The sequence below is a fragment of the Gouania willdenowi genome, chromosome 18 (assembly GCF_900634775.1).
Source record: "Gouania willdenowi chromosome 18, fGouWil2.1, whole genome shotgun sequence".
In the NCBI taxonomy this organism is placed as follows: Eukaryota; Metazoa; Chordata; class Actinopteri; order Blenniiformes; family Gobiesocidae; genus Gouania; species Gouania willdenowi.
The window spans coordinates 27,554,273-27,579,733 of record NC_041061.1 but is presented as its reverse complement, the minus strand read 5'-3'; the positions used below and the strand labels follow the sequence as shown (position 1 = coordinate 27,579,733).

Here is a 25,461-nt window from a genome sequence, read left to right as displayed (position 1 = left end):
TGTCTCTGCGTCAAGGCTGTTCCAGAGGTTCATGGCTCTATACACAGTACTATGTTTGCCAACGTTTGATATGATCCTGTTTGGTCTATTAGTGAAGAATAGATTGTTTTAAGTGATTTGGTATGTAGGATTTGTTGAAGCTTCCATAGGATGTAACTGCTTTTGGCAACTTTGTTTTTAACTATTTGTATATGTTTTTTCCAGGTCAGCTTGTCGTCCATCCACACTCCTAGTGCCCTATATTCTTTTACTTGTTCTATTGTTTCCATGTTTAGTTTCAGTCTTATATCTCCTGTTTTTTTTCTCTTTCCAAAGTTAATGAATTTTGTTTTACTGACATTTAGGGCTAGTTTATTTACATCTAACCATGTTTGAATTTTTAATAGTTCTTCATTTGTTGACTCTATTAGAGTTTTAATGTCTTTGCATCTGCAAACAACGTTAGTTTGAGGCAGTTTGTGACTTTGAAAATGTCGTTTATGTATAGAATGAACAGTTTTGGCCCTAAAATTGAACCCTGTGGAACACCACATTGTATGGTTTGGCATTTTGATGTGTGTTCTTCAAAGTCAACATATTGTCTCCTATTTGTCATATAGCTTTTAATCCATTTTAAGGCGTTGCGCTTTATTCCGTAATTTTGAAGTTTTTCTTGTAGGATATCATGATTAATTGTGTCAAAGGCTTTTTTTAGGTCCAGAAAAATTCCGAATACAAATAGTTTTTTTTCTAATGCTTCTCTTATATTCTCCGTGATGTCAATTATAGCAAATCTATACAAAGTAGAGATGTAATCCTTAATGTCTTCAAAATTTGCATACATACTGCGACAATTACAGTGAACAAGTGACAGACCTTTTTCCTTCTTATTTTCCACTTTGAAGTCATTCTCTGTGTAGTAATGGCTGTTCGTGTATTGTTTCCAATGTGAAAAGTTGTTTGGGTCCACTTCGTCTACTTGATTAATCTCCCGTTGTTGATGTTGATGATGTTGCGGATGATTTTTAGTGATTCTGTCCATATCCATGACTTTTATCAGTCTTCTTGACTTTTAGGCACCTCATTCGTATTTTTCCAGGTCTTCCATCCTTTGGACTAGAACGGGTTTTCCATTTTCTCCTCCTGGGGGTGTGATGTAAATCCTGCAGCCTCTGGTCCAGTTTTTCACAATTTTCCCTCCTTTCTTCAGTTGGCGTGCTTTCCATGCGATGCTTGCATTCTGCTTCGTCAGGTTCTCGTTCATAAACACCATCGTTCCCACAAGTTTTCTGCCTTGTCTTTATATTTCACGTTGGTGAATGTAATTTTCACATCTCTGGTGTCTTTGCGTTTTGGCAGCAGCTGGCAGTAGTTGATGTTGTCTGGGTTCACTTCAATGCCTTTCGAGTCCAGGTAATCAATCACCTGTTCTTCAATCGATTTTTCGTCTTCGCTGGTCGGATCCTCTGTTTGTCTTGTTGCACTGTAGATTTTTAAAATATCCCAAATTGTAATGCTTTTAAATGTTATTGAAAACATTACAAAACAGAAGTGCTATTAGATTGTCATATTTTAATTTTAATTTTTGTTTAGTTTTTTTTGCTGTTTGGATTTGATGGGGTTGGATTTTCATTATTGATGCCTGATTGTTTTTTTGGTTTTTTTTTTAGATCTACACTGGTGTGATAGTTGTATATGAATGTTAAAATTCTTGTTTGTCAATAAAGTATTAAAAACAGTATCTAATCCTTTAACAGGACTGATCCTTTCAGATCCTTTTCAACACGTTCACGTAGACTACGTCACTTCTTTTACTCAAAATCTTTACGACAGAGCTCCTGGGACGTGATATTTGAATGTAAACTGACCATACAATGTTTATTAAATATTTTAATAGTACACATGTATATATGTGACTGTTTTGTGGTGTTTTCAATTTTTAATAATAAAAAAACTGATAAAAACACAATACACAACATTTACAGTCAAAAACCAAACATAAATAAAATCAAAACCAAAATAAATCAGAATTCACTCAAACATACATTTATACTTATTTTTAAATAGCAGTTTCAACATTTTAAATAGTACACAAAATGTCCAGAGTCGTTTAGAAAGCGTAGTGACAACTCCGTTTACTCCAATGGATCGTTTTTTTACAGAAATGGCGGCTCATTGAGCCTCAATAGTTCTGGGAAGTGATCAGTTTACTATTGCAGCCAATGGTGCTAGAGCGGATTAGACGGTTTGTGATTCACTTTTGATTGGCAAGACGTTTAAATAATCATATTGGATATTATTATTGATTTTATTATGAATTTCCAACAATAAATGATGAGTCGATGCAATTTTTGGTTGTCAACATTCTCAATTATGTTAATGATTTTTGCATTATTGTTTATGTTACACACATTGTGGTCGGTGCAAATCTCTAAACACTCTATATTTAATTCTATTTTTTTGAATATATGTATTCCAGTAAAAATAAATCACGTTTAAAAGTATTTTCTCTAGTTCCACATTTTTGGATGAAATGAGATTAATAAATTTGAACCTTATGGTTAACGCTGTGTTGCTATTTTTATCCAGTTATGTTAGCATATCCTCATCTGTTATCTGCTAGTGATGCCTTAATCTACTATTTTAGCGGGGAATAATCCACTAACACTAATGGGGTTAGACACACTGATAATAATAATAATAATAATAATAATAATAATAATAATAATAATAATAATAATAATAATAATAATAATAAATGAGAGAGTGAGTGGTTGTCTGTGTCGCCCTTCAATGGACTGGCGCCCTGTCCAGGGTGTACCCCCGCCCACTGCCCAATGAGAGCCGGAGATTGGCACCGGCAAACCCCCGTGACCCTGATAAACGGAAATTAGCGGGTCTGAAAATGGATGGATGGATGGATGGATAATAATAATTTTTAAATAAGGCAAACAATACAGTGGATTTAATGTGATCTACAGTGACTTTACTTTCACCGCACAAATTTCCTCTGAAATCCATTAAATAAGCCACAGATTAAATCCTTCAGGCTGTAAGTACTTTATTCATTTTTAAATCACCATTAAACACATTTGCTCTCACTGGTTTGTCATTAAGTTTATAAAAAAGTTGGTTGTGACGTCAGCGCAAAAGTTAGGAGTGGTTGCCAGGTTGAATATTTTCCCGCTGATTGTGAGATTATAAAAGAACTGATTTTTAGTGATCAAACAGTTTAACATTGGTTAAAAGTTATATTTATGTTTTATTTGAATGATGAACGGATGGTTTTTGGGGCATTTCTGTGGATATTCAACATATTTCATGCGGGGAATCATCTACTTTATCTGGCAACCAGCTAGTGTCAGGAACAAAGCAGTGAAATGGCGGACGGACAGAGCTGGATGATGACTACCGTCAAACTAGAAAAAGAAGAAGAGGAACAAATATTATGGAGGGAAGTGAAGCTGAGTATGAGTAAGACGGACAGTGATGATGATGATGAGGATGATGATGATGATGAAGGCTGCAGGAGGAAAGCTGTGCTGGAGGAGCTTCGTCATCCCGACCATGTGTGGGACGGAATGTTTGCTCCAAAGATGGAGAAAAGCGGAGAAGAAGAAACGGAGGAGTTTTCAGATGTGTGCTCTGTGAAGGAAGAGGTTAGAACACTCCTTGTGTTTCCATTCATTCACTCACTCACTCACCACATTCATCCGCTGTTACACACACACTGGAGACTAGTTTAACTGGTGACCCACTTCATTCACACTCACATTTCTCTATCAATATGTGACGATGTAAAGGTGGAACAACCTGTGTGTACTCAGTGGAACACAGAGAACAAACTACAGAAAAACACACTTTATGTTAATGAGCTAAGGAGTGGGCAGGGACCGTCTACAAAGTCACACCCCCAAAGGAAGCGTCGACAATAACACCAATAACCCTGTGGACAGTCTTTATTAGGGCTCTCTATTTACTACAGCAATTATAGTTAAGAAGATACTTTATCTGATTTATGTTTTCATAAATATCCAGTATTAACGTCATTAATTAGCAATAACTTAAAAAATAACTGTAGTACCCTGAGAGTAACTGACAGTCTTTGTTGGGTCTGCCCTTTTAAATATATTTAAATTAGAGATGTAACGATTAATTGTAAGGCAGTTAAATTTGATTCATAGGTATCACAATTGACATCGAGACTTTGAAAATTGAATCGCAGTACTTTTTTTAAACAGCTGAGGGCGCTATATATATTTCATCCCTTCTCTTGTCCAGCAGTGTACACGTCGAGCGGAATCTGCTACTACTTTCTTTCTGGCTGCCTTCTACTCTTAAACATGTTCATAAATGATTCCTTACCCCTTTAACACCGAAAGAATATCTGTAATATTACGTGAATATCTGTAAAAGTCAAGTTTTTCTATTACCTCTGTCTGCTAGCATAGCATTTCTTTTTCACTGCTAGATATCTGCATGCCAACTGACCACTGGGTTACCAGCGCCCTCTTTGTCCAAACAAATATCTGACGTAAATCAGTGCAATGACATTTTTTTTTTTTCAAGTCCAATTGCTAAGGCACAAAATACATTTTCAGTTGCACTTTTAAAAAGAAAAAAAACAATTATGCAGTTTTGCATTGTTTACTATACAACTAGAATTTAAATTAATAGGCTTCTTCTTCATTTGTATTATTTTTTTATTTATTTCATTCAAGATTAATTTTTAGTTAAATTGCATTGTTTTGAATAGTTTATCAAGGGATTCTTTTGACAATGAAAAATAAAAGGAAAATAGTACAGTATTTTCTATTTTTTTTCCCAAAAAAAATAAAGGAATATTTTTCAGTCATTATTTGTCTACAGTCCCATTTTGTAAAATAAATCATGAGAGAATTGTATCGTGAATCCAGTATCGTGAATCGAATCGTATTGGGAGTTGAGTGAACCATTACATCCCTAATATAAATATATGAAACGTGACTTTCTACCATTTTGATAAACTCTGAAAACCACAGGCAATCGTTAATATATCTTTTGTAGCACTTAGAGGGGAAAATATTAACACAAATACTGTTTATTCATTTTATTTTGTTATTATTATTATTATTATTATTATTATTATTATTATTATTTTACCCTGCCCAGTGAGAGCTGGAGATTGGCACCGGCAGACTCCTGCGACCCTGAACAGGAATAAGTGTGTCTGAAAATTAAAATTATTATTTTATTTAAAGTTTGTAAATAACCAATACTGTAATTAAATAGTAATTTAATCTATTATCCTGTAAACCAGGGGTTCTCAACTGGTCTCACCCTTAGGGCTTTTCCACCAAGAGCACGGGCTTTTCGTTCGGCATTATAGTTGGAGCAAGAGCTACTTCAGAGGTAGTCCTATTTGGTTTTCCACCGCAGCAGCGGCAAGTTGGAGCCACGTCCTTGCGTCACCATAATAAGTACGTCACTGATTACGTAGCAGTTTAACCTTGAGCACTTGAGCCATAATGAAGCCCATGTTTTGACTGTTGACATCGTATGAATACTATCTCATCCTATGTAGATTTTCAGCTGAACAACTTTAACCGTCTTCATCAGAGTCACAGGAATCTGCGACAACATTTGTGAACACATGTAATTATCAAAGACGTTTTATTGCTTAACAATGACCGTGTTAGTGTTAGCTTTTACACTTGAATAAGTACAGCAAAAAAAGCAATAAGTTGATTTTGATGTTTATCATTATAGATGCTCTTAATTAGGGATGTAACGATTCACTCAACTCCCGATACGATTTGATTCACGATACTGGGTTCACGATACGATTCTCTCACAATTTATTTTACAAAATGGGACTGTAGACAAATTTTTTTTTTGGGAAAAAAACTAGAAAATACTGTATTATTTTTCTTTTATGTTTCATTGTCAAAAGAATCGATGATAAACTATTCAAAACAATGCAATTTAACTAAAAATACATCTTGAATGAAATAAATAAAGGAATAATAGAAATAAAAATGAAGCCTATTAATTTAAATTCTGGTTCTATAATAAACAATGCAAAACTGCATAATAGTTCTTTTTCTTTTTAAAAGTGCAACTGAAAATGTATTTTGTGCCTTAACATTTGGACTTTAAAAAAAAAAAAAACGTGATTACACTGATTTACGTCATATTTGTTTGGACCAGCAGAGGGCGCTGGTAACACAGTGGTCTCGGTTGGCATGCAGATATTCTTGCAGTGAAGAAGAGAAGCTATGCTAGCAGACAGAGCTAATAGAAAAACGTGACTTTTACAGATATTCAAGTAATATTACAGATATTCTTTCGGTGCTAAAGGGGCAATGAATCATTTATTAACATATTTAAGAGTAGAAGGCGGCCAGAAAGAAAGTATTAGCAGACTCCGCCCGCCGCCTACACTTGTGGATAGTGCCCTCTGCTGGTTAAAGAAAGTACTGCGATTCAATTTTCAGAAAATCGATATCAACCGTGATACCTATGAATCGATTTTTAACTGCCTTACGATTAATCGTTACATCCCTACTCTTAATGCTGACTGTGCGCGTCCGTGATCGCACTGCTGTGACTCAATACGACCAGAATCAGCACAAGTTTGTGTCAAACTAACGTGTCCTGATGTCATTTATTCATCTATATTTTGACCGAGGACCTAATGTGTGTGTGACTGAAGGGATGCTGTATTTAAATGTGTGTGTCCTCATCATGTTGTTCAACTTGTGTTAATAATGATCAATGACACCTTATTTATCCACATTTGTTTTATACATATTGCTGCTGTTTGATTTGTTTCAATACATTTTGAATTGAGGAAATCTTAATTGCATTGTATTTAAATGTCCTACTCATTAGGTGAGTTTTGTATGAACTTTTCAATTCTATAATGTATCAAAATAAAAAAAGTACAAACCTAATAGTGTGTGCTACAGCAGGTTATGTCTATCTTACAAAAAGTGGATGTAAAGAGCAATTAAATTATCTGAATAAAAATAAAATACACTTGTGTGCTTACAAGTAGGCAACAAACTATGAACAAAGTCCTTGTAGAATACAAAATAAGTAACTTTATTTACACAAAGTAAAAATAGATTTACAAACCAACTCAATATATCTTAACATTTATTTAAAAAATGATTGCGGGTTTTCTATTAGAAAGGACCAAAGTCTGCCTCTATCTGCTCCAGAATCAACACCAGTCCAACCAGTGCTGTGGAGTTCATCATGAGCTGGAGGTTATGGACCATGGACGTAGTCCTGGTCCTGGTTCTGGTCCATGAACCGTGTCCCTGACTGCTCCATGGAAGAAAATCTGCATTAACATCTTCCTCCTTTTTCCTGCATAGAAGCTGAGCTTTGCCCTGAGTCGGGGGGCAAAGCTCTTAATTTACTATCTATGTTCCTACCCTCACCTATGGTCATGAGATTTGGGTAATGACCGAATGGACAAGATCGCGGATACTGGCGGCCGAAATGAGTTTCCTTCACAGATAGGGTGAGAAGCTCAGTCACTCGGGAGGAGCTCGGAGTAGAGCCGCTGCTCCTTCACATTGAAAGGAGCCAGCTGAGGTGGCTCGGGCATTTGTTTCGGATGCCTCCTGGTCGCCTTCCTTGGGAGGTGTTTCAGGCATGTCCTATTGGGAAGAGGCCTCGTGGTAGGCCCAGGACACGCTGGAGGGACTATGTCTCTAAGCTGGCCTGGTGTCGCCTCGGGGTCCCCCCAGAACAGCTGGAGGAGGTGTGCGTAGATCGGGAGGTCTGGGCATCTCTGCTGAGACTGCTGCCTCCGCGACCCGGCCCCGGATAAAAGCGGAAGAAAATGGATGGATGGAATTTATTATTTATTTCAGCAGTCTCCACAATAAGAAAATACAAAAACAAACAATTGTGTAATCCTTAAGCCAAAGTGTGTAGTTTGAAGCAAAGCTTATACAAACCTACCTTATCACAACAAAACTAAAGAAAACTCTCTAGATCAGTGATCCTCACTATTTTTTTCACAAGAGCCACATTGGCAGTGCAAAATCAAAAGGCGAGCCACTTTTACGACAACATACTAAGTCACCTTTGCAAATGTAAATTGGACATCCCACAAAAAAGAAATAACACGGCCAATACATTTTCATTTAAGACCAGATTTATTTTAATACTGGGATGAGCGGAAGCTGGCATGCATGCCCTTGACTTTATTCATGTTATATTTGTAGTTTGTAGGATAAGCTGCTCCACCTCTCTTGGAGTTCCTTGGCTGGGCCTCTTCTTTGCTCTTTTTCCTTAAAAATAAACAAATACATTATATATATAAATAGCTTATCAAGTCACTGTTACTTAAATAAGATCATAGATATATTTTAATTAAACATTAAATTAGGTAATGATCAACATTGTCATCACTGATATACCAAGCATTTATAGATACATTTTATTTATAACAGAATGCAAAACAACTTCTGTCATGTTCATGTCAGATGGTTTGGCTGCACTTGTTTCTGCAGGAGATGCTGCTGCAGCATCATCATCATCTCCCTGAACACTATCTGTTCCCTGTCCTTCTCCATCACTCATCTGATTGTTTACCTCTGAGTGACAGCAAACAATATATGAAACACATTACTATACATTTTAAATCATTATACTAGATTTAGATCCCCCACTAGAAAAAGCCCTGTGATGCATAAAGGCCTGAATATGGTATATATTTCTACATGTCTGCACTGATAAACAAACCTCCAGTCTCTGATGGTTGACCATACTTTGCAGTCCTGTCTTCCTCAACCCCCTGCCCCATGTTGCTGCTTGTCTCTCGCGGTGAAAGAAAGGGGTCAACAAAGGACATGACAACAGGGTATTTCCACCGTTTGAAAATAGCTGGTGTTAGCGGCTAATGCTATCATTAGCTAATGCTATCCTCGCTCACTGCCGACTTTCAAAGATGAAAACTACAGAGAGAACATTTACCTGCTGCTCCACCTCCTCGCTGATTCTCCTCCACACCAAATCCTTCCTGGTCCTGGTTAAAATAACAGGCCGTGTCATACAGCTCCCTGTGGTCACACACCGCTACAATTAGCTTCTCCTCAATGGTTGAACGGGTGAAAATACTGGTTTCCGTGTTGCCTGCCTGACGTCATTGCCAACAAGGACTCTGATTGGCTTTCGCGCCTGCGCGTCACGCGAAACAGCCGCTGGAGTTCAATATTTTCAACTCAAGCGAACGGCGAATATCACGAAAATCGGGAGCGCGCTTGCAGCAGCCTGCTTTCCACGCGCGAAACAGTCCGCGACGCCCCACCGGCGAATAATTCGCCTCCCAGCGCGTCTAAACCATTGACTTTGCATGTAATCTGTTCGCTTGTGCCGCAGAAACCGCGTTTGGTGTAAACGCAGCAAGTCCATTGTTGCATTGTCGGTAAACAGTGGAGAGGATGCATTCAAAGGCAAATGGGCATTGTGAAACTGTAAGCTACCATGCAAGTTACAGAGGTGAATTTATATTCACATTTTAACTTACTATATGCCTTGCCTCTTTGTAGTTTGAACATAAATTGATGTGATCAACTGGTAAATGACTGACCATCATAATCTACTATTTACACCCATCTCTTCTTAAATCCAGTTTTCAGATGCCAGAATGGTGTGTGTGAAGGGGAAAGATGTTCCCATGGCAACAGTTACTATGCTAGAGGTAAGTTTCTCTTTGTAATGCAGCTCATCATTTATTGATACAAAAAACAAACTTTAGATGATACACGCAGTCATTCTATCAGCACACAGTACAGTATTCAGTCATTTCTACATAGAATGTATGTTCCACATGCAGTATGTTCTACACACACTTTACTGTGTGTTCTCTATTCATTAAACACAATGTGTATGTATACATGTTCCACATGAGGTCTCCTATAGGGAACATACAGTAGTCATAGTTAAACCTGAGAAGTCCCAGCAGTGTTAAAGTACAACTCGGCACATTTATTTGTGTAGCACATTTCATACACAAGGCAATTTATTGTGGTTTACGTGATTAAAAAGTGCAACAGAAAACAGTTTAAAAATCAATACAACTACACACTTTTAGCACCTCACATGACTTGTATATTATTTTCTTTATTGTTGTGTTGACATGTTCTGCTCCTCTATAGGACACTCACCATGTGACCGTTGTGCTGTGGAGGCAGGCAGCTGTTCTTCCTATAACGATGAATACTAAGATTTGTCTCACACACCTAAAAGGCTCCAACTATGGCTTTTAGCTGCACTACAGCGACCTGACTGCTTTATAGGTGATTTTAAACCTTTTTCTAATCTTTTCCAGACAATTCTAACCAATGACAGAATGAGCCCATTAATAACAAGCCTGATATCAGTCAACATTAGCACATTACCAGCAGCACTGACAAAAACATCAGGTGCATGTTTATAGATGGTAAAGATGAAGCTTTTCTGCTCTACACTGTAGATTGAGCCACATTATTAATGTATCACATTATTATAAGATGGAGTTGTCAGGGAGTCAGGCTCTGTGTTCTGTAGCTGATTTAGACTTAAATGGCAGACAGACACACACACAGTGACACACAGACAGAGACACAGACAGACACACACAGTGACACACAGACAGATACACAGACAGACACACACAGACAGATACACAGACAGACACACACAGTCAGATACACACAGTGACACACAGACAGATACACACAGTGACACAGACACACACAGTGACATAGATAGACAGACACACACAGTGACACAGACAGTGTAACCCCATAGACATCAGCGCCAACTGTTGAAGTCTCACGGTATTTTGGTGCCGTATCTTGATATTTTGTAGGTTACATCATGTGATTTAAACATGGCTGATCAGCTAATCAGGACAGCATTGGCGAAGCCTACAAACGGGCTGCAGCAGGTCAGTGACCATAACACACTCTTTTAGAGAGTTCTTCTGTGTGTATATCCTTTTACATGTTGCCATACCTTTGTAGATAACAATCAGTGATGAACTGAACTGGATCAAAGCGGGTAAAGTGTACAAACAAGTCACTTAAAATCAGTGAGGGATATGCTAAGCTAGCGCTAGCTGAAAACCATTGGTATCAATGTGTAGCTTAGCATCAGTGGTTTGTGACACTTCCTCTGTGGTCATGCAGCACTAGTACTATGACATGGTGTTTTATGATCATTTCTTAACAGTTAAAATGCAATATATATTCTCTACTTTAATGTGATTAATATGCAAAGGAAATAGAAGCTTTTGTTACAGTGCACTGTGGTTGATGTGTTATAATTGCATCTACAGAATTATTGATGGGGAACTACCCAGAACCTGGATTTAACAAACGATTTGCTTCTGATCTACTCCTGTACTTCAGCAGTGCAGTAGGAGACTTTACAGCCCATCCATCAATCACACACACACTGGACTACGTTATGTGAGACACACAGCCCACACTTTAAAAACACACTTTTGACTCCTGGATTCAAGATCTTCATCCTCTCTCATTCCTCCAAGATGAGGGTTTAGATCCCATGAACCTTTGGGGAACTGTGAACTATGGATGATGAATTATGAACTATGAATTATGTACTACAAATTATGGACAATGACCTACAAACTATGAATAATTGATTATTGATGAACTACTGTAATGTTATTTTTTTGTATTATTATTATATATTTCACAGTCATTACCAAATAATGTACACCTCACTGATTGTTGCACTAAACACTGTATAATACATTTTCACTTGCATACACTAGTTTTGCGTTGCGATTAATATACTGGTCCTCAAGCTCCATGTGTGAATTTATCAGAGCTTCTGATTCTAGCCTGGGATTATTACACTTTACTGATTACATTATTATTGCAGCTGTAATTTGGGATGAGCAGTGTTTCATTAGACAGACACAGTGACACAGACAGACAATGAGATGTAGACAGACACAGTGACACAGACAGACAAATGTCCTTTGATTGTTCAATTTTACATTCTTCACTCTGTTCTCTGTTCACATGTTTGTTTTGGTTGCACTGTTTAAATTAGTGCTCTATTCCAAAATGTGTTAATATAAATAAATTGTATATTTCTGACTCTGGCATTTTTAATAAGGTGGGTTACCTTATCTGAAATCAGAAATATTTTATTGGCCAAGTACAGTTTTTAGGACAGTACAAGGAATTTGACTTGGTAGTTTAGTAATATGATAATATATAGTCGACCCTGGGCTACAGTTTCACCTGGGGGAGTGCCCTACTTTTTTAGTTTTACTTTTATTTGGCAATTAGGTTTAGTTTAGGGTGTCTAAATATTTCAATTTTTTTATAATTTATTGTTGGTTTTCATCAAAGGTAGTCGCCCCAACTAAAACTTACTAAAACAAACAGATGAGGATGACTCACCTGGGGGAGGAAAGATGTGTGTGTGCGTGCCTAACCCTAATACCCTCACCCCAAAAATGAATGCCATATCAAGGAAAATGTTTACCTGGGCACCTGTGTCCAGCTTGAATGGTATTATGGTGTCATTCACTTCAATTGGCACAATCCATTCTGCTTTTTCAGGGGCAGCAGCCTGCACAACAACAAAAAACTGTTATCATCCTCATCACCCTCTTCAAATGTGTGAATGTTCTGTTTTGAAGCTGCTTTGCATAATGATTGATTTGATTCCAGCGGTACATGTGACTGACCGTTCCCCAATTCGACGACCTGCTGGGTCGGATTGGCCCACGGATGTCCCGGGAGGATACCAACTACCGGAGCTCCATCTCTGCAGCCGAACGACTGTCTGTCTGTCCCCGGTAATAACCGAAGAAGCCATTTCCATGATTCATCAGACATATCTCTCAAATATGTACACAATAAAGATAGATACTTAATTAAAAGCATAATTATTAAAATGTTTGTCCTCTTTAGACACCTATAAGGCCTGCCTCATTAATATTATTTATTGTTTATAATTCATATTTTATTTAAGTAATAATTCATAAATCATTTATTTACTATGTTTAATTATTGTCCTCTGGAGACGCTTATTGCGGGAGATAAGACTTGTTCTCTCTCTCATCTCTCCCTCTTTTATGCACACACATGCACACACCCACATTATGTATATTTGATCATCAATCGATCTAATCTTTTCTGTGTTGTTCGCTGTGCAGGTATCTGGCCACAGGTGACTCCTTCAGGACCATAGCGAACAGCTTCCGTGTTGGGGTCTCCACCGTCTGCATCATTGTGCCTGAGGTTGCAGCTGCTATTTGGGGACTGCCTCGTGGAGGAGTTCATGGCTGTTCCCACCACAGAGGAGTGGAAGTCCTTTGCTGAGACCTTTGAGGCAAAGCGGAATTTCCCTCTCTGCTGTGGAGCACTTGATGGCAAACATGTTGTCCTTAAAGCCCCCCCAAGTCAGGATCTATGTTCTACAACTACAAGAGAACACATTCTTTAGTTCTCCTTGCAGTTGTAGATGCAAATTCTTATTTCAGGGTGATTGATGTCGGGGGCTATGGGAGAACAAGTGATGGAGGAATCCTCGCCAACTCCACGTTTGGTCAGGCCCTCTGGGCCAGCACCCTCCCCCTGCCTGCAGACCAGACACTGCCAGGAGCAGAAGTGTTTGTTACTGATGAGGATTTTCCACTCCGGATAAACCTCATGAGGTAATTCCCTGGTCGCATCCTCCCAAGAGAGCGGAGGATATTCAATTACCATCCATTGGTGGAAGATTGGAACAAGGTGGGCTACTGGAGCAAGACTGAAATGGGTGAGGTGCGATAACAGGGCTCTGTTGGAATGCTACTACTCCAGCAACCCTAGCCAGAGGCCTTCAGCACAGGGGAAATGATATTGCCTAAGTTGATTAATTGGCCATTTGCATGTAATTGTAATGGACGCTGTAAGAAAAGAAGAACCTCGTGGGAGAGACGAAAAGTTAGTAAAAAACACCTAAAATATGTTTAGAATTACAAATGAACTTTCTTCTGTTGATTGTTTATTTTCTTTATTTTGCCATTGAAAGAAGTCATTAAGTCTCAAAATAACTTCAATAATCAATCAATCTTTATTTGTATAGCACCATTTCATAATACGTGTTATCACAAGACACTTCACAGAAAGCAGGTAAAAGACCTTACGGTTTGTAATCTAATTACTTCACCACTTTGATGCTTTAGACCAGAGGGAGGCAACTTTTGTCACAGCGGTGCCATAAAAATGTGTTTGTTTGATCGGAGGGTCACATGATCAACATTCATGTCAGCATTTAGAATAATGACCAATCTGATCATTAATACAGGAAAGAACAAAACGTTATATAGTAATTTAGTTTGTTTTTCTGTCATTCTGTGTATGTTTGTTGTTGACTTACTCGTTGTGAGGCATTTTATGCATTTCTGTAGTCCTTTTGTGTATTTTTCGTTTTTTGCAGTCACATTGTGTATTTGTGCTGCCATTTTGTGTTTTTTGAAGTAATTTTTGTGTATTTCTATTGTTGTTTTGCTTGTTTGTTAGTACTGTGGGTTTTGCAGAGTCATTTTTTGTGTTTTTCTTGTCTATTGTATACTTTTTTTGTCATTTTCTGTAATTTTTTAGATTTTTCTGGGTAATTTTGTGTGTTACTGTTGTTGTTTTGTTGATTTTTGTAGTAGCTGTGTGTTTTTGGAGTATTTTCTGTGTTTTTTTTCTTGTCTTTTACTGTATTTTCCTGCAATGCTAAAACGTCTGTTAGTTTTTAAGTTTTTTAATATATATATTTTGTTTATTATTATTTTTTATTAATATTTATTCATTTTAATTTTACTTTATCTATACATTTGTATTTTATTTTTTGTGGGGGGGGGGGGTGTTTGCTGGGTTTTTTTTTTTTTTTTGTTTAGTTTGCCTTTAGTTATGGATTAAATGCAAAATATTTTGGCTTCAACACAAACTTATTTTAAGCTTCAGCTTTTCAATCTCAAAAGAAGTTTGTGTTAAACATGATATTTTAAACATTTGCTCTTGTTTGAGTCACAGTTTATGAAGCCTGAGCAGGGGGCGGCAAATCATCAAAAAGATAGATGTTTAACATCCACAAAAGAAGAATGTTCACTCCGTTTTAAAATAATAAATAGTCTTTACTCTTGTGATAATTATTTTTACATCATACAATTAGATTTAACTTAAATGTGAGCGTGTTCTTTTTGTGATTATGATTGTAAATGTACTTACTTTAAATTTGTATAACATTGCATTTGTAAATTAAAAACATTGTTTCCTACATTTAAAAAATAAAATAAAAACTTTTTAAATAACTAATATTAAGATTAATAATGTCAAGTTTATCAGGTCTGAACCTTGTGTCAAGATTTCCCAAACTATTGACATTTTGTTTCCTGAATTGATTGTTTATCTTATTTTATTTAGTTTTATTTGCAGATATTACTCAAAGTATTTTAGATCAGCCTTTGTATATTTGTTTATGCTGTTGTCACATTATTTTGTGGCTGTGGATGTTTTTATTATAATATGAACAAAATAAGAAAAGAGAAAGTGAAATATGCTGCTCGTCCGCTAGGAGGCAGTAAAGCGCGCTTTGAGCACCAGTAAAAACCACCAAAGAAGAAGAAATAACCGTTTCTACGTGTGTTTGTAAAGAGCAGTTTAAAGAGTTCAGATAAACCGAGCACACATCTGTGCTGTACAATAGAGTGTTTAATGAACCATTCTTCATTGGAGGGAAAAGACGTAAACGAAGGTCGTTCACAAGCTAACACGGTTACCAGATTGACCGCGACACCGTCCAGTCTTTAGCTTAGCTTTAGCAACATGATGACAGACTCTTCATCTGAACAACACTCTGCAGGTTTGGACTTTTTTTTTTTTTTTTTTTAACTTTTATCATCAGATAATACTCGGTTAGTCCCACAATGGGACATCTGATCTGGTGATATTGAATAAATGTGCCCCCGTATTGTATTACAGGTATTGGACCGGTTGTTAGAGCAACTATCTTTACCAGGGACAACATATTTATTCCTGATTATTGGTTTCAGGAGGTTATTGGCTTTTATTTACCAGTGATTCGTTTCTAATGCATTCCACCAGGCATCAGCACCGCTCAGAAACACTGGAAACCATCGGTCTCGGACCCATTGAGTTAGAACCCTACTGTTCTTTCATCACAGCACCAACTACAAACCGGTGTCATGGTCTGAGTTTACCTCGTGCTGGATTATACTGATTTTAAAAAATTAAGTTACATGAGGTTAACTGTTATTTACTGCAATGTATATTATAATCATGTTTTTTTGGAAAATAAATTATTTATTTTCGTATGGAGTTTTATTTTAATCATGTTTTTTCCGACATGTGCTTTATTTGTATCCAAACAGAATACAAGCAATAAAAAAACTGCATTGAATAAATTATAAAACACGTTTTTTTTAATACAAAATTAATACATGTAATAACAAAAAAAACAGCATAGAATGAATTCTATAACATATTTCGCCTGACTCGTATATTGAATAGTTGTACATTTTTCCCCAAGAAAAGGAGCCGTTCAGCACTCGTCTAATAACATTAGCTTTGAAATTACATTTTCAATCTCAGCACAGCGGAAATAGAAAAAAGCTAAGCGGAAGTAGCATAAATTCATTTATCGGTAGTGCGCATGCTCATAATCGATCTCAGCACAAGTTAAACTCAGACCGTGACACCGGATGTCTGAGCCGGTGGCTTGAGGTCTGGGACCCATTGGCTTAGGACCGTGATATTTTCACCTAAATTAAAGTTTTAAACAATTTTTTTTATTATTCTTGAAAATAATATGTTTGGTACGTGTGGCATTTAGTTATTAGCCTTATACATAACTCTAAAACCTACCAAATATGTGTTGTCTAAATATAATCTATTTATTTCACACTGTTAGAGCTGTTATTGTATAGAATAATCAAATAAATAAATACATGAAAATACCTTCTTTTTTTATTGTGAACCCAAATCAACATATTAAAACCACAACACTTTGATGTTCACACGCACGCACACTAACATATATACATGTTTCACTAACAATGTAGTTAATCAGTTCACCAAACAATGTCATTATTTCATAAGCAGATTGATTTTATATAAATGGCAAATGATTATTAAAGCACTACGCCAGGTGCAATGTTATTGCATGGGGAGCTAATAATTTTAATGCTTTAATGACAAAAAATTCTGACCATTGCATTAACAGTTCTATTTTTAATTAACCACGAGTTTTTTTTTTTGTTTTTTTTTCACATGGTTAAATGCTGAGTAGTCTGCATCAGAGCTGAACAGTCTGAGTCCCTGAACGTCACCGAAACTGGCCACTGAGGGGCGCTGCGTATCAATACAAATACAATCTATTCATACGTTTCCGTATGAATAGCCACAGCCTTTTTTGTTTGTTTTTTGTTAAATGCCTTAATTTTTTTTTCACATTCAATTAAAAAAAATGTAATTGTACATTTATTTGACCTTTATTGGATGTAATTATTTTGTTAATTGCCTCATTTTTTTTTCAAATATTGTTTTTCTAATAATTAAATTATTATCAGCTGGTTAGATAACGTTAATATTAATAATAATAATTAATACCCAAAGACACTTTACAATATAAAACAGAATTTTTTTAAAAAAAGAACAATGTAGGAGAAATTATGAAATGAGATGAAACATTGAATTACGGAGAATATGCAGATCATGTGAATTAGTATGTACTATGATTTCAATAACAATAATTAAAAAACTGGTTTCCAAGTGTTTCTGAGCAGTGCTGCTGCCTGGTGGAATACAGTAGGAACTACTATCTGGTAAAGAAAGCCTAATGAAACACTGCAAAACAATAACCATAAATAAATATTTTCTCCCTGGTAAAGATATATGAGCTCTAACAACTGGTACAACGATAAACTTGGTGATATTACAGCCTGTGCATGCAATACAGGGCCGCATTTACTCCATCTCTGGTATCCAGAGAGTAATAATCAATAAATTTTTATTAGACACAGAGCTAAGCTACAATGGCCTCATGTAAAGGATTATCAATTCTCACGAGTGGTGAAATAACCCAATGTAAAATTGAGGAAGTCGCATGAAGAAAAATGGTTTTACATCCCAAGGAATAATAACCGTCATACTATAAATTAAAACTGAAATACAGTAGTCCCTCATTTATTGCGTGGGCTACGTTCTAAAAATAACCTGCAATAGGCGAAAGTGCACAGGATCAAAAAATGTCCCCATCAGTGACACATCCAACTGCTGAAGCGAGGAGCTGTGCTCCTTTTTCTCCTCTCATAAACATAAACCACTAGTGAAAAAAAAACGGTGTGATTAGCGGCTAATGCTATCCTAGCTCAGTGCTACAGAGAGAACTTATACCTGCTACTACAACCTCCTCGCTGATTCTCCTCCACACCTAATCCTTCTTAGTCCAGTCCTGGTTATAAAGGCCGTGTCATACAGCTCCAGGTGGTCACAGACAGCTTCTACTCCATGGTTGAATGGGTGAACAGATCGGTGTTGACTTTGTATGTAATCTGGACGTATTTCCAGAGCGTGTGAGCCAAGAACCAAGGAATATCTGTGACTAATCATTAGGGATGCACCGAAATGTAAATTTGTGGCGGAAGCCGATCAAAATATAAATGCTTGGCCGAATATCGAATGCGGTTAAGTTTATCACTATTTTTTTTAACTCACTCAGTGCCATTGACAAGATAACTCGTCATTTCAAATCCAAACGCTCAGTGCCTTTAACTTGTCATTTGTGTTTTTCCACGGGGATTACTAGAAAACACCCTGGCGGAGGTCTCTCATCAATATCTAAGCTGTGGGGTGTTGTAGTGACCAACTGTGTCCTGAAGATGGCAGGGTCTTTAGATGAGAGATTAGCCACTGATGCTACCCACAAAGGAGGAAGAAGCCTGAACGAGTGAGATTATGGCGCCACAGAGTGATATTGTGATGTATCCAGCAGCTCACAGCTCCACATACTAACACACAACATGTGTGGACCTGAGTAGATTATTGATAGATTATTTTCTTCTTCTCAACTCAGACAAGACTGAGGTCATTGTACTGGGCCCGCGACACCTTAGAGAAACCTATGCTAGCCTAACTGCCCTAGATGGCATTACTCTGGCACAAAGCACAACTGTTAGAAACCTTGGGGTTCTATTTGATCAGGACTTATCCTTCAACTCTCACATAAAACAAACTTCAAGAACTGCCTTCTTTCATCTCCGTAACATTGCTAAAATCAGATCTATCCTGTCTCAGGGCGACGCCGAAAAACTAGTCCATGCTTTTGTTACCTCTAGACTGGATTATTGTAATTCTCTTTTAGCAGGCTGCCCGAGCAAGTCGCTTAAGACACTTCAGCTGGTTCAAAATGCTGCAGCACGTGTACTGACTAAAACTAGGAGAAGAGATCACATTACTCCTGTATTAGCCTCTCTGCATTGGCTTCCCATAAAATATAGAATAGAATTCAAGATTCTTCTTCTCACTTATAAAGCCCTAAATGGACAGGCACCAGTCTATCTCAAGGAGCTTGTAGTGCCATACAATCCCCCCAGAACACTACGCTCTCAAAATGCTGGACTACTCGTTGTTCCATTCGTCTCTAAAAGTAGTATAGGAGGAAGAGCTTTCAGTTATCAGGCCCCACTTCTCTGGAACCATCTACCAACCACGGTTCGGGGGGCAGACACCCTCTCTACCTTTAAGGTTAGGCTCAAAACATTCCTCTTTGATAAAGCTTTTAGTTAGGAACCAGCTCATAGCTCATAATTAAGATGCAATAGGCATAGACTGCCGGGGGGGGGGGGGTCTGGCATGCTCGGTTGGAGAGAGGTTGGAGAGGGCGTTAGGAGAGAGGTCATTTAGGTTAGAGAGGGACCGGAGAGGGTCCCATTCCTCTTTCAAACACTCCCTCTATGTCTGCTTCTTCCCTTGTGTGTTTGCTCCTGTACTCCTTCTGGCTTTTGTCTTGCAGGTCCGTGGGATCCTCAGTGTGGAGTTACAGAGACTCAGCGGCTCTGTCTCCACCCTTTTCTCTGCACACACCCAACACAGCATAACGTGGATGGCTGTTCATCATAGGAATGGGATCCACACAAGGTTCCTGCTGCTTAACAGAAGGTTTTCCTTGCCGCCATGATGAATTCATGTTGGGTGTGGGATACATATGTATGTGTATATACGTATATATGCATATGTGTGTATCCATAAAATGAAGAGTCCGTCCTTAAGACTGCTCTACTGTAAAGTGCCTTGAGATACCATTGGTTATGATTTGGCGCTATACAAATAAAGATTGATTGATTGATTGATTGATTGATAATGTTGTGATCGTGAGATAAAATCATCAACTAACCGGGCCAAACGGGTCATCGCTGCATGTCGGGAGGAGGGGTAGTACAAAATACCCCCAGCCTGTGAGCCAGATAGCAAAATAATAGGTGATATGTAGGAGGTAGCAGCACACCTTTGGATGAGAGATCATCCATGCTCAGCAGAGCTAAGAGGGAGAGGAGGAAAGGCGTTTACGAGACAGAAAATGGCACCACGTACGAGAGTTGACGTTCCCAGCAGGCACACTCGACCAGAGCATGTGTGGAACTCATGGATAGTGTGGCGATGGTGAAATAAAACAATAAAAAAAGATTGAAAAACGGGGAACGCAGTGACACTGCATGTTCGGGAGGAAGAGGAAGTTGCGTGTGTGCAGACTGATGGGAAAGAAACTTGGAGGAACGCCAAAATACAGTAAGAAATCCATTCAACTCTGACCCAGATAGCAAAATAATAATACTTTTGTCATCAAAAGCCCTGTCTCATAGTTTTTTTTTTTTTTTTTTTTATTGTTTTATATAAGGAAGCAATGTGCAGATGTTAGAGTTGTCACTAAAGCAAAAAAAAAATTGCTTTAAAGTCTGACAGGGTTTTTTTTTTTCGAAAAAGGCTGTTTTCTCAGCTTTTTGCTCTGAAACTGAAGATTTATGTAAAACTTGCTCTATTCAATGGCTGATTATGGGAGAACAAACCAAGCCAGAAACAAATTATATTTTTTTGATGAAAGTAGAGGCTTCAATCTTTCAGAATCTGGTGTCAGATAGTCATACTAGAAAATATTTTGTGGGTCTTTAAAGTCAGTCAAAATGCTCAAAAACGGCTGGCACTGAGGGGGGTTGAAAATCTGAAAATGGCTGGCTCTGAATGAGTTAATAGTGCATAAATAGCCTAGAATATATTTTTAGACATATTTTTTTTTTTTTCTTTTTTAAAAAGAAAATGAATGTTTATTGAATTTTATGACATTTTTTAAATATCCCAGTAGCCTTTGCTTTTCAAAAAAAGCACAACAAAGTTTTTCATTTATATTAGCCCTTCAAATAAAACAAATCAGGCATTCCAAAAAAAAAAAAAAACTAAAGTGCATTAAAGGGGAGGTATGATGAAAAAAATCTTTAGCCTCCCTTGTTATTCCACATTTTGTAAAAGTCAGATTTAAACGGGCGAGTTGGATTTTGCCCACGTTGGCAGGTGACGTCAAATAACATGCCTCCTAGAATGTGAGCTCCTCCCTCTCCAACTATCTTACAGCTATAACAACACTGTGGTTTAATATAGAATATATATTATACTTTATTGCCATATATGTAAATGCAAAACTGCACTACTATTTCTGCTGCCGATCGTGTTGGGAGTCACTGCTTTGCGCCACGGACCCATTGTTCACACATATAAGCTGTTAGCACTCCGTGCTAATGCTACACCAGCCTATGTAGCGAGACCTGGTTTAGTGTAAGGAGGAAACAATGGGGATTTGTGGCTAACAACGAACTCGGCTGTGGAACCAAAGCAGCAGCAGCCGTCCAGGCTTCCAACTTTTACTTGGTGACGGACGACGGAGAGCGGTAAGCGGAAAGGAGATAGTCTGGCTGTGTTTGTGTACGTAAAAGAGGAGCTGCTGCTGCTTCTGCAGCAACGCGCACATACTTTTCTGACTCTAAATCACTGCACGTTGTTTGATTGCGTCACATGCTACTATTCGGCCTTGCTTTTAACTCACCAAATCGAAGGCCGAATGTTGCCTTTTTTGCAATATTCGGCTGAATATATTTGGTGGCTGAATATTCGGTGCATCCTACTGACCAAACTCTTTTTTTTGTATTTCAAAATATGAATCCATATTTTTTCCTCTTAAATTTGAGCAAAATGAGAATTCTGGCGTCACTGGAGCAAAAAGCAACACAGGCTCTTCTACAGCAATATTAGCATATGACCTAATTTAGTGTGTCTGTGTGTAGCTCAGCCTCCACTATTTAAGCTTTTCTGTCTGAAATTTGGAGCTAAAGAGTTGTATTTGTATAAGTCAGTTTTATAGTAATTCAAAAATACATTCTCAACAAGTTTATATTTTTAAGCGTAAAAAGGGTATCGGTTTGTTATCGGTATCGGCAGATAGTCAAAGTTGTTGCATCGGGATCTGTATCAGAAACTAAAAAGTAGTATCGTGCCATCCCTAGTCACCAGGTTTTATGTGCTGTTTGTTCATAATCAGAATAGATGCTAAAGCAGCCATGTGTTTTACTTCAACCTGCAGTTTATTGGGCTGAACCAAAAACAAAAGCATTGTGAATAGCTGAAGAAAGCTTTTATGTTCATCAGATGTGGATTCTCCTCCTCTGAAACACGGAAGCTGCTCGGCCCCAAAACAAGACAAAGTTTACCGTTTTAAAACATCCAGTACTGTTATTTGAAGCATGGAGTGCTTTCTTTATGACTTCAACTAGCATATTTAGCACAAAATAAAATTAAAATATCACTGATTTCTCATAAATCTAAAGTGTTTGTGCTTGTTTTGACGTGGAGCGTTGCAAATATTAGTACACAAATCAATTAACTCATACACATATTATAAATGTTATTTATAATAATTATTACATAATTAGACTGATATGTAAAGTAGAGCTGAGTGTAATGATGTGAATTATGAGTGTAGAGACGTCTCTGATGGTCCTGGTTGTGTTCAGGGTTTCCTGCAGATGTTCCTGATGGTGTTTCCTGTAAACATGGACTGAAGCTCCAGGATCATATCCACATAAAGAAGGAAGAGGAAGAACTGTGGGAAAGACTGGAGGAAAAGCAGGAGACGGATATCACGGTTGTTACTGTGAAGAGTGAAGAAGAAGAGGAGGAAGCTCAGTGTTCTCTGCTACACTGGAGACTGAGTGAGGAGAACATCAAAGGAGAACCTGCAACCTGCAGCTCAACTAAACTCATGAAAGTAGAACCAAATGGAGACATCAGTGAAGGCCCAGAAGCAGCAAACACATGTAGACAACAAGACAGTGATGGAGAGGAAACGGACTGCTCTGACACTGAAGACAGTGAGAATTGGAGGGAACCTTTGTCCCAGTCTGAAGCTCAGAGTGAACACATGGACATGAGCTGTGAGGGCTTTCAAACATCTGAGAACAACACCAAAGGGACACCACACAACAGAGAGAAACCCCATGGTTGTGACGTGTGTGGGAAACGATTTGGCAACAAAGCACATTTGAAGATCCACATGAGAATTCACACAGGAGAGAAACCCTATGGTTGTGAGATTTGTGGTAAAACATTTATTGAAAAAAAAAAACTGAAGCGACACATGATGGTTCACACAGGGGAGAAACCCTATGGTTGTGATGTTTGTGGTAAACAATTTAGGCACAAGACTTATCTGAAGTCTCACATGTTTATCCACTCAGGAGAGAAACCCTACAAATGTGATGTTTGTCAGAAAAGATTTATTACCAAGCATGAAGTGATTAATCACATGAGAATCCACACAGGAGAGAAACCTTTTACTTGTGATGTTTGTGGGCAAAGTTTTTCTTATAAGAGAAGTCTTTCCTATCACATGAGTGACCACACAGGAGAGAAACCCTATAAATGTGATGTTTGCGGTAAAGATTTTAATAGCAAGTCTGACCGGAATCGACACATGAAAATCCACACAGGAGAGAAACCTTTTAGTTGTGATGTTTGTCAGAGACAATTTTCTCGCAAGTCGTATCTGAAGATGCACATGTTAACCCACACACAGGAGAAACCATATGTTTGTGACGTTTGTCAGAAAAGATTTATTCAAAAGAGGGTCCTGAATCGACACATGAGAATTCATTAAAGAACAGGAGGCACCAAATGGTGGACCCTGGTGCAGGTCCAGACCTTTATGGGGCGCCATGTGGACTCGAACCCACAGTTTGAACAGTATCATGAATGAAAACTTAATTCAGGTCTTCTATATTTTGTCTGTGCAGCTATTGCAGTCTTTAAGATAGAGTTCTGGCGACAAGGAAACTCTCAAACCAATGACATGCGACTTCTCCATAACAAGTGACATGGCTAAACCAATCAGGTTTGTGTATTGTCGTTGGTAAACTTTGTAAGTCAGAGCAGAGACGTACAGGAGAGTATCACACAAGAAAGTGGGAAAAAGAAATATCACATCATGGAGTAAGGGTGTGCAATATGACGATATTAGATCATTAAGGATTAAAACATGACGACGATCTCCCAAATCACGGAGATCGTAGAACCGTCTGTAGTTCACATTCTAACCATTGCGGTGCCGTCTGTGGTCCTTACACATCATATCCAAAGGTTTTTTTCTCTGCCAAATCACACCATTTGCTAGTCAGTAGTGGTGCAACGGTTCATCATTGATCCGTGATCGGCACGCATGTGGTCCACGGATTGGTTGACGGAAGAAAAAATTTTTTTTTTTTAATGATTCTCGCATCATTAGTCATGCCTCGATGAAGCCTTTTCTTTTTGCGACGTCTGTGTGTGTGTGCTTGTGCGTGTCTGTGTGCGCGCGCATGTATCGCTTTTTTTTTTTCTATGTCCCTTTTTTATTTTTTTTGAACTGATATTCACATTTCAATGCAAATTATTTTCTCCTCCAATATTTTTATTTGCTGTATCTAGATTATTTCAGAATGAGTTGTTGATTTTACCACGTTTTATTTTTTCTTTACATTTATTAACTTTTGCTGAAATTAACTTGAAGTCTTTAAAAAATCTAAAAGATGTAAAAGCACAATAAAAATATGATTTTCTAAAATGTCCCACTGAATTAGAGCCAGAATTGATTTGAGTTTCCCCTTGTGTCAAGGATTGCCTAGAACTTTATTTTTATTCTTCTTTATTTTAAATGAATGACATGATTGATATTTGCTTACTATTCTTTAATTTTCTGTGATTTTATTTTTTTTTTTTTGCATAATGCATAAACTATATTTCCTGTTTTGTTTTATTGATTTATTTGGTCTTCTATGATTGCTATATTACTGTTTAATCTTGAGTGAATTGAACAAATTATAAGTTGCTGTTTATTGTTAAGTTCTTAATTTTGGTATTTTGTTGTAGATTGTAAAATACC

The 25,461-nt window shown here is 37.6% G+C and overlaps 1 protein-coding gene and 1 long non-coding RNA gene across 4 annotated transcripts; both read left to right on the top strand.

The window, feature by feature from the left end:
- The first annotated feature begins 3,579 nt into the window (after positions 1–3,579).
- Positions 3,580–14,296, top strand: LOC114480424 (uncharacterized). Of its 2 annotated transcripts, XR_003676104.1 has the most exons (5): positions 3,580–3,638; positions 9,614–9,682; positions 10,140–10,912; positions 12,678–12,805; positions 13,166–14,296. It is a non-coding gene; the product is annotated as an uncharacterized LOC114480424 (long non-coding RNA). The 2 variants fall into 2 exon arrangements; XR_003676103.1 differs by having other exon boundaries at positions 10,140–12,805.
- A 598-nt stretch (positions 14,297–14,894) lies between these two features.
- Positions 14,895–24,554, top strand: LOC114480407 (gastrula zinc finger protein XlCGF8.2DB-like). 2 transcript variants are annotated; one of them, XM_028474537.1, is made up of 2 exons: positions 14,895–15,846; positions 23,072–24,554. In XM_028474537.1, exons 1-2 carry the CDS (start codon positions 15,810–15,812, stop codon positions 24,199–24,201), a joined length of 1,167 nt encoding a protein of 388 aa, XP_028330338.1. In that variant the 5' UTR covers positions 14,895–15,809; the 3' UTR covers positions 24,202–24,554. The 2 variants fall into 2 exon arrangements, with proteins under 2 accessions (XP_028330338.1, XP_028330336.1); XM_028474535.1 differs by having other exon boundaries at positions 23,060–24,554.
- The last annotated feature ends 907 nt before the right edge of the window (positions 24,555–25,461 follow it).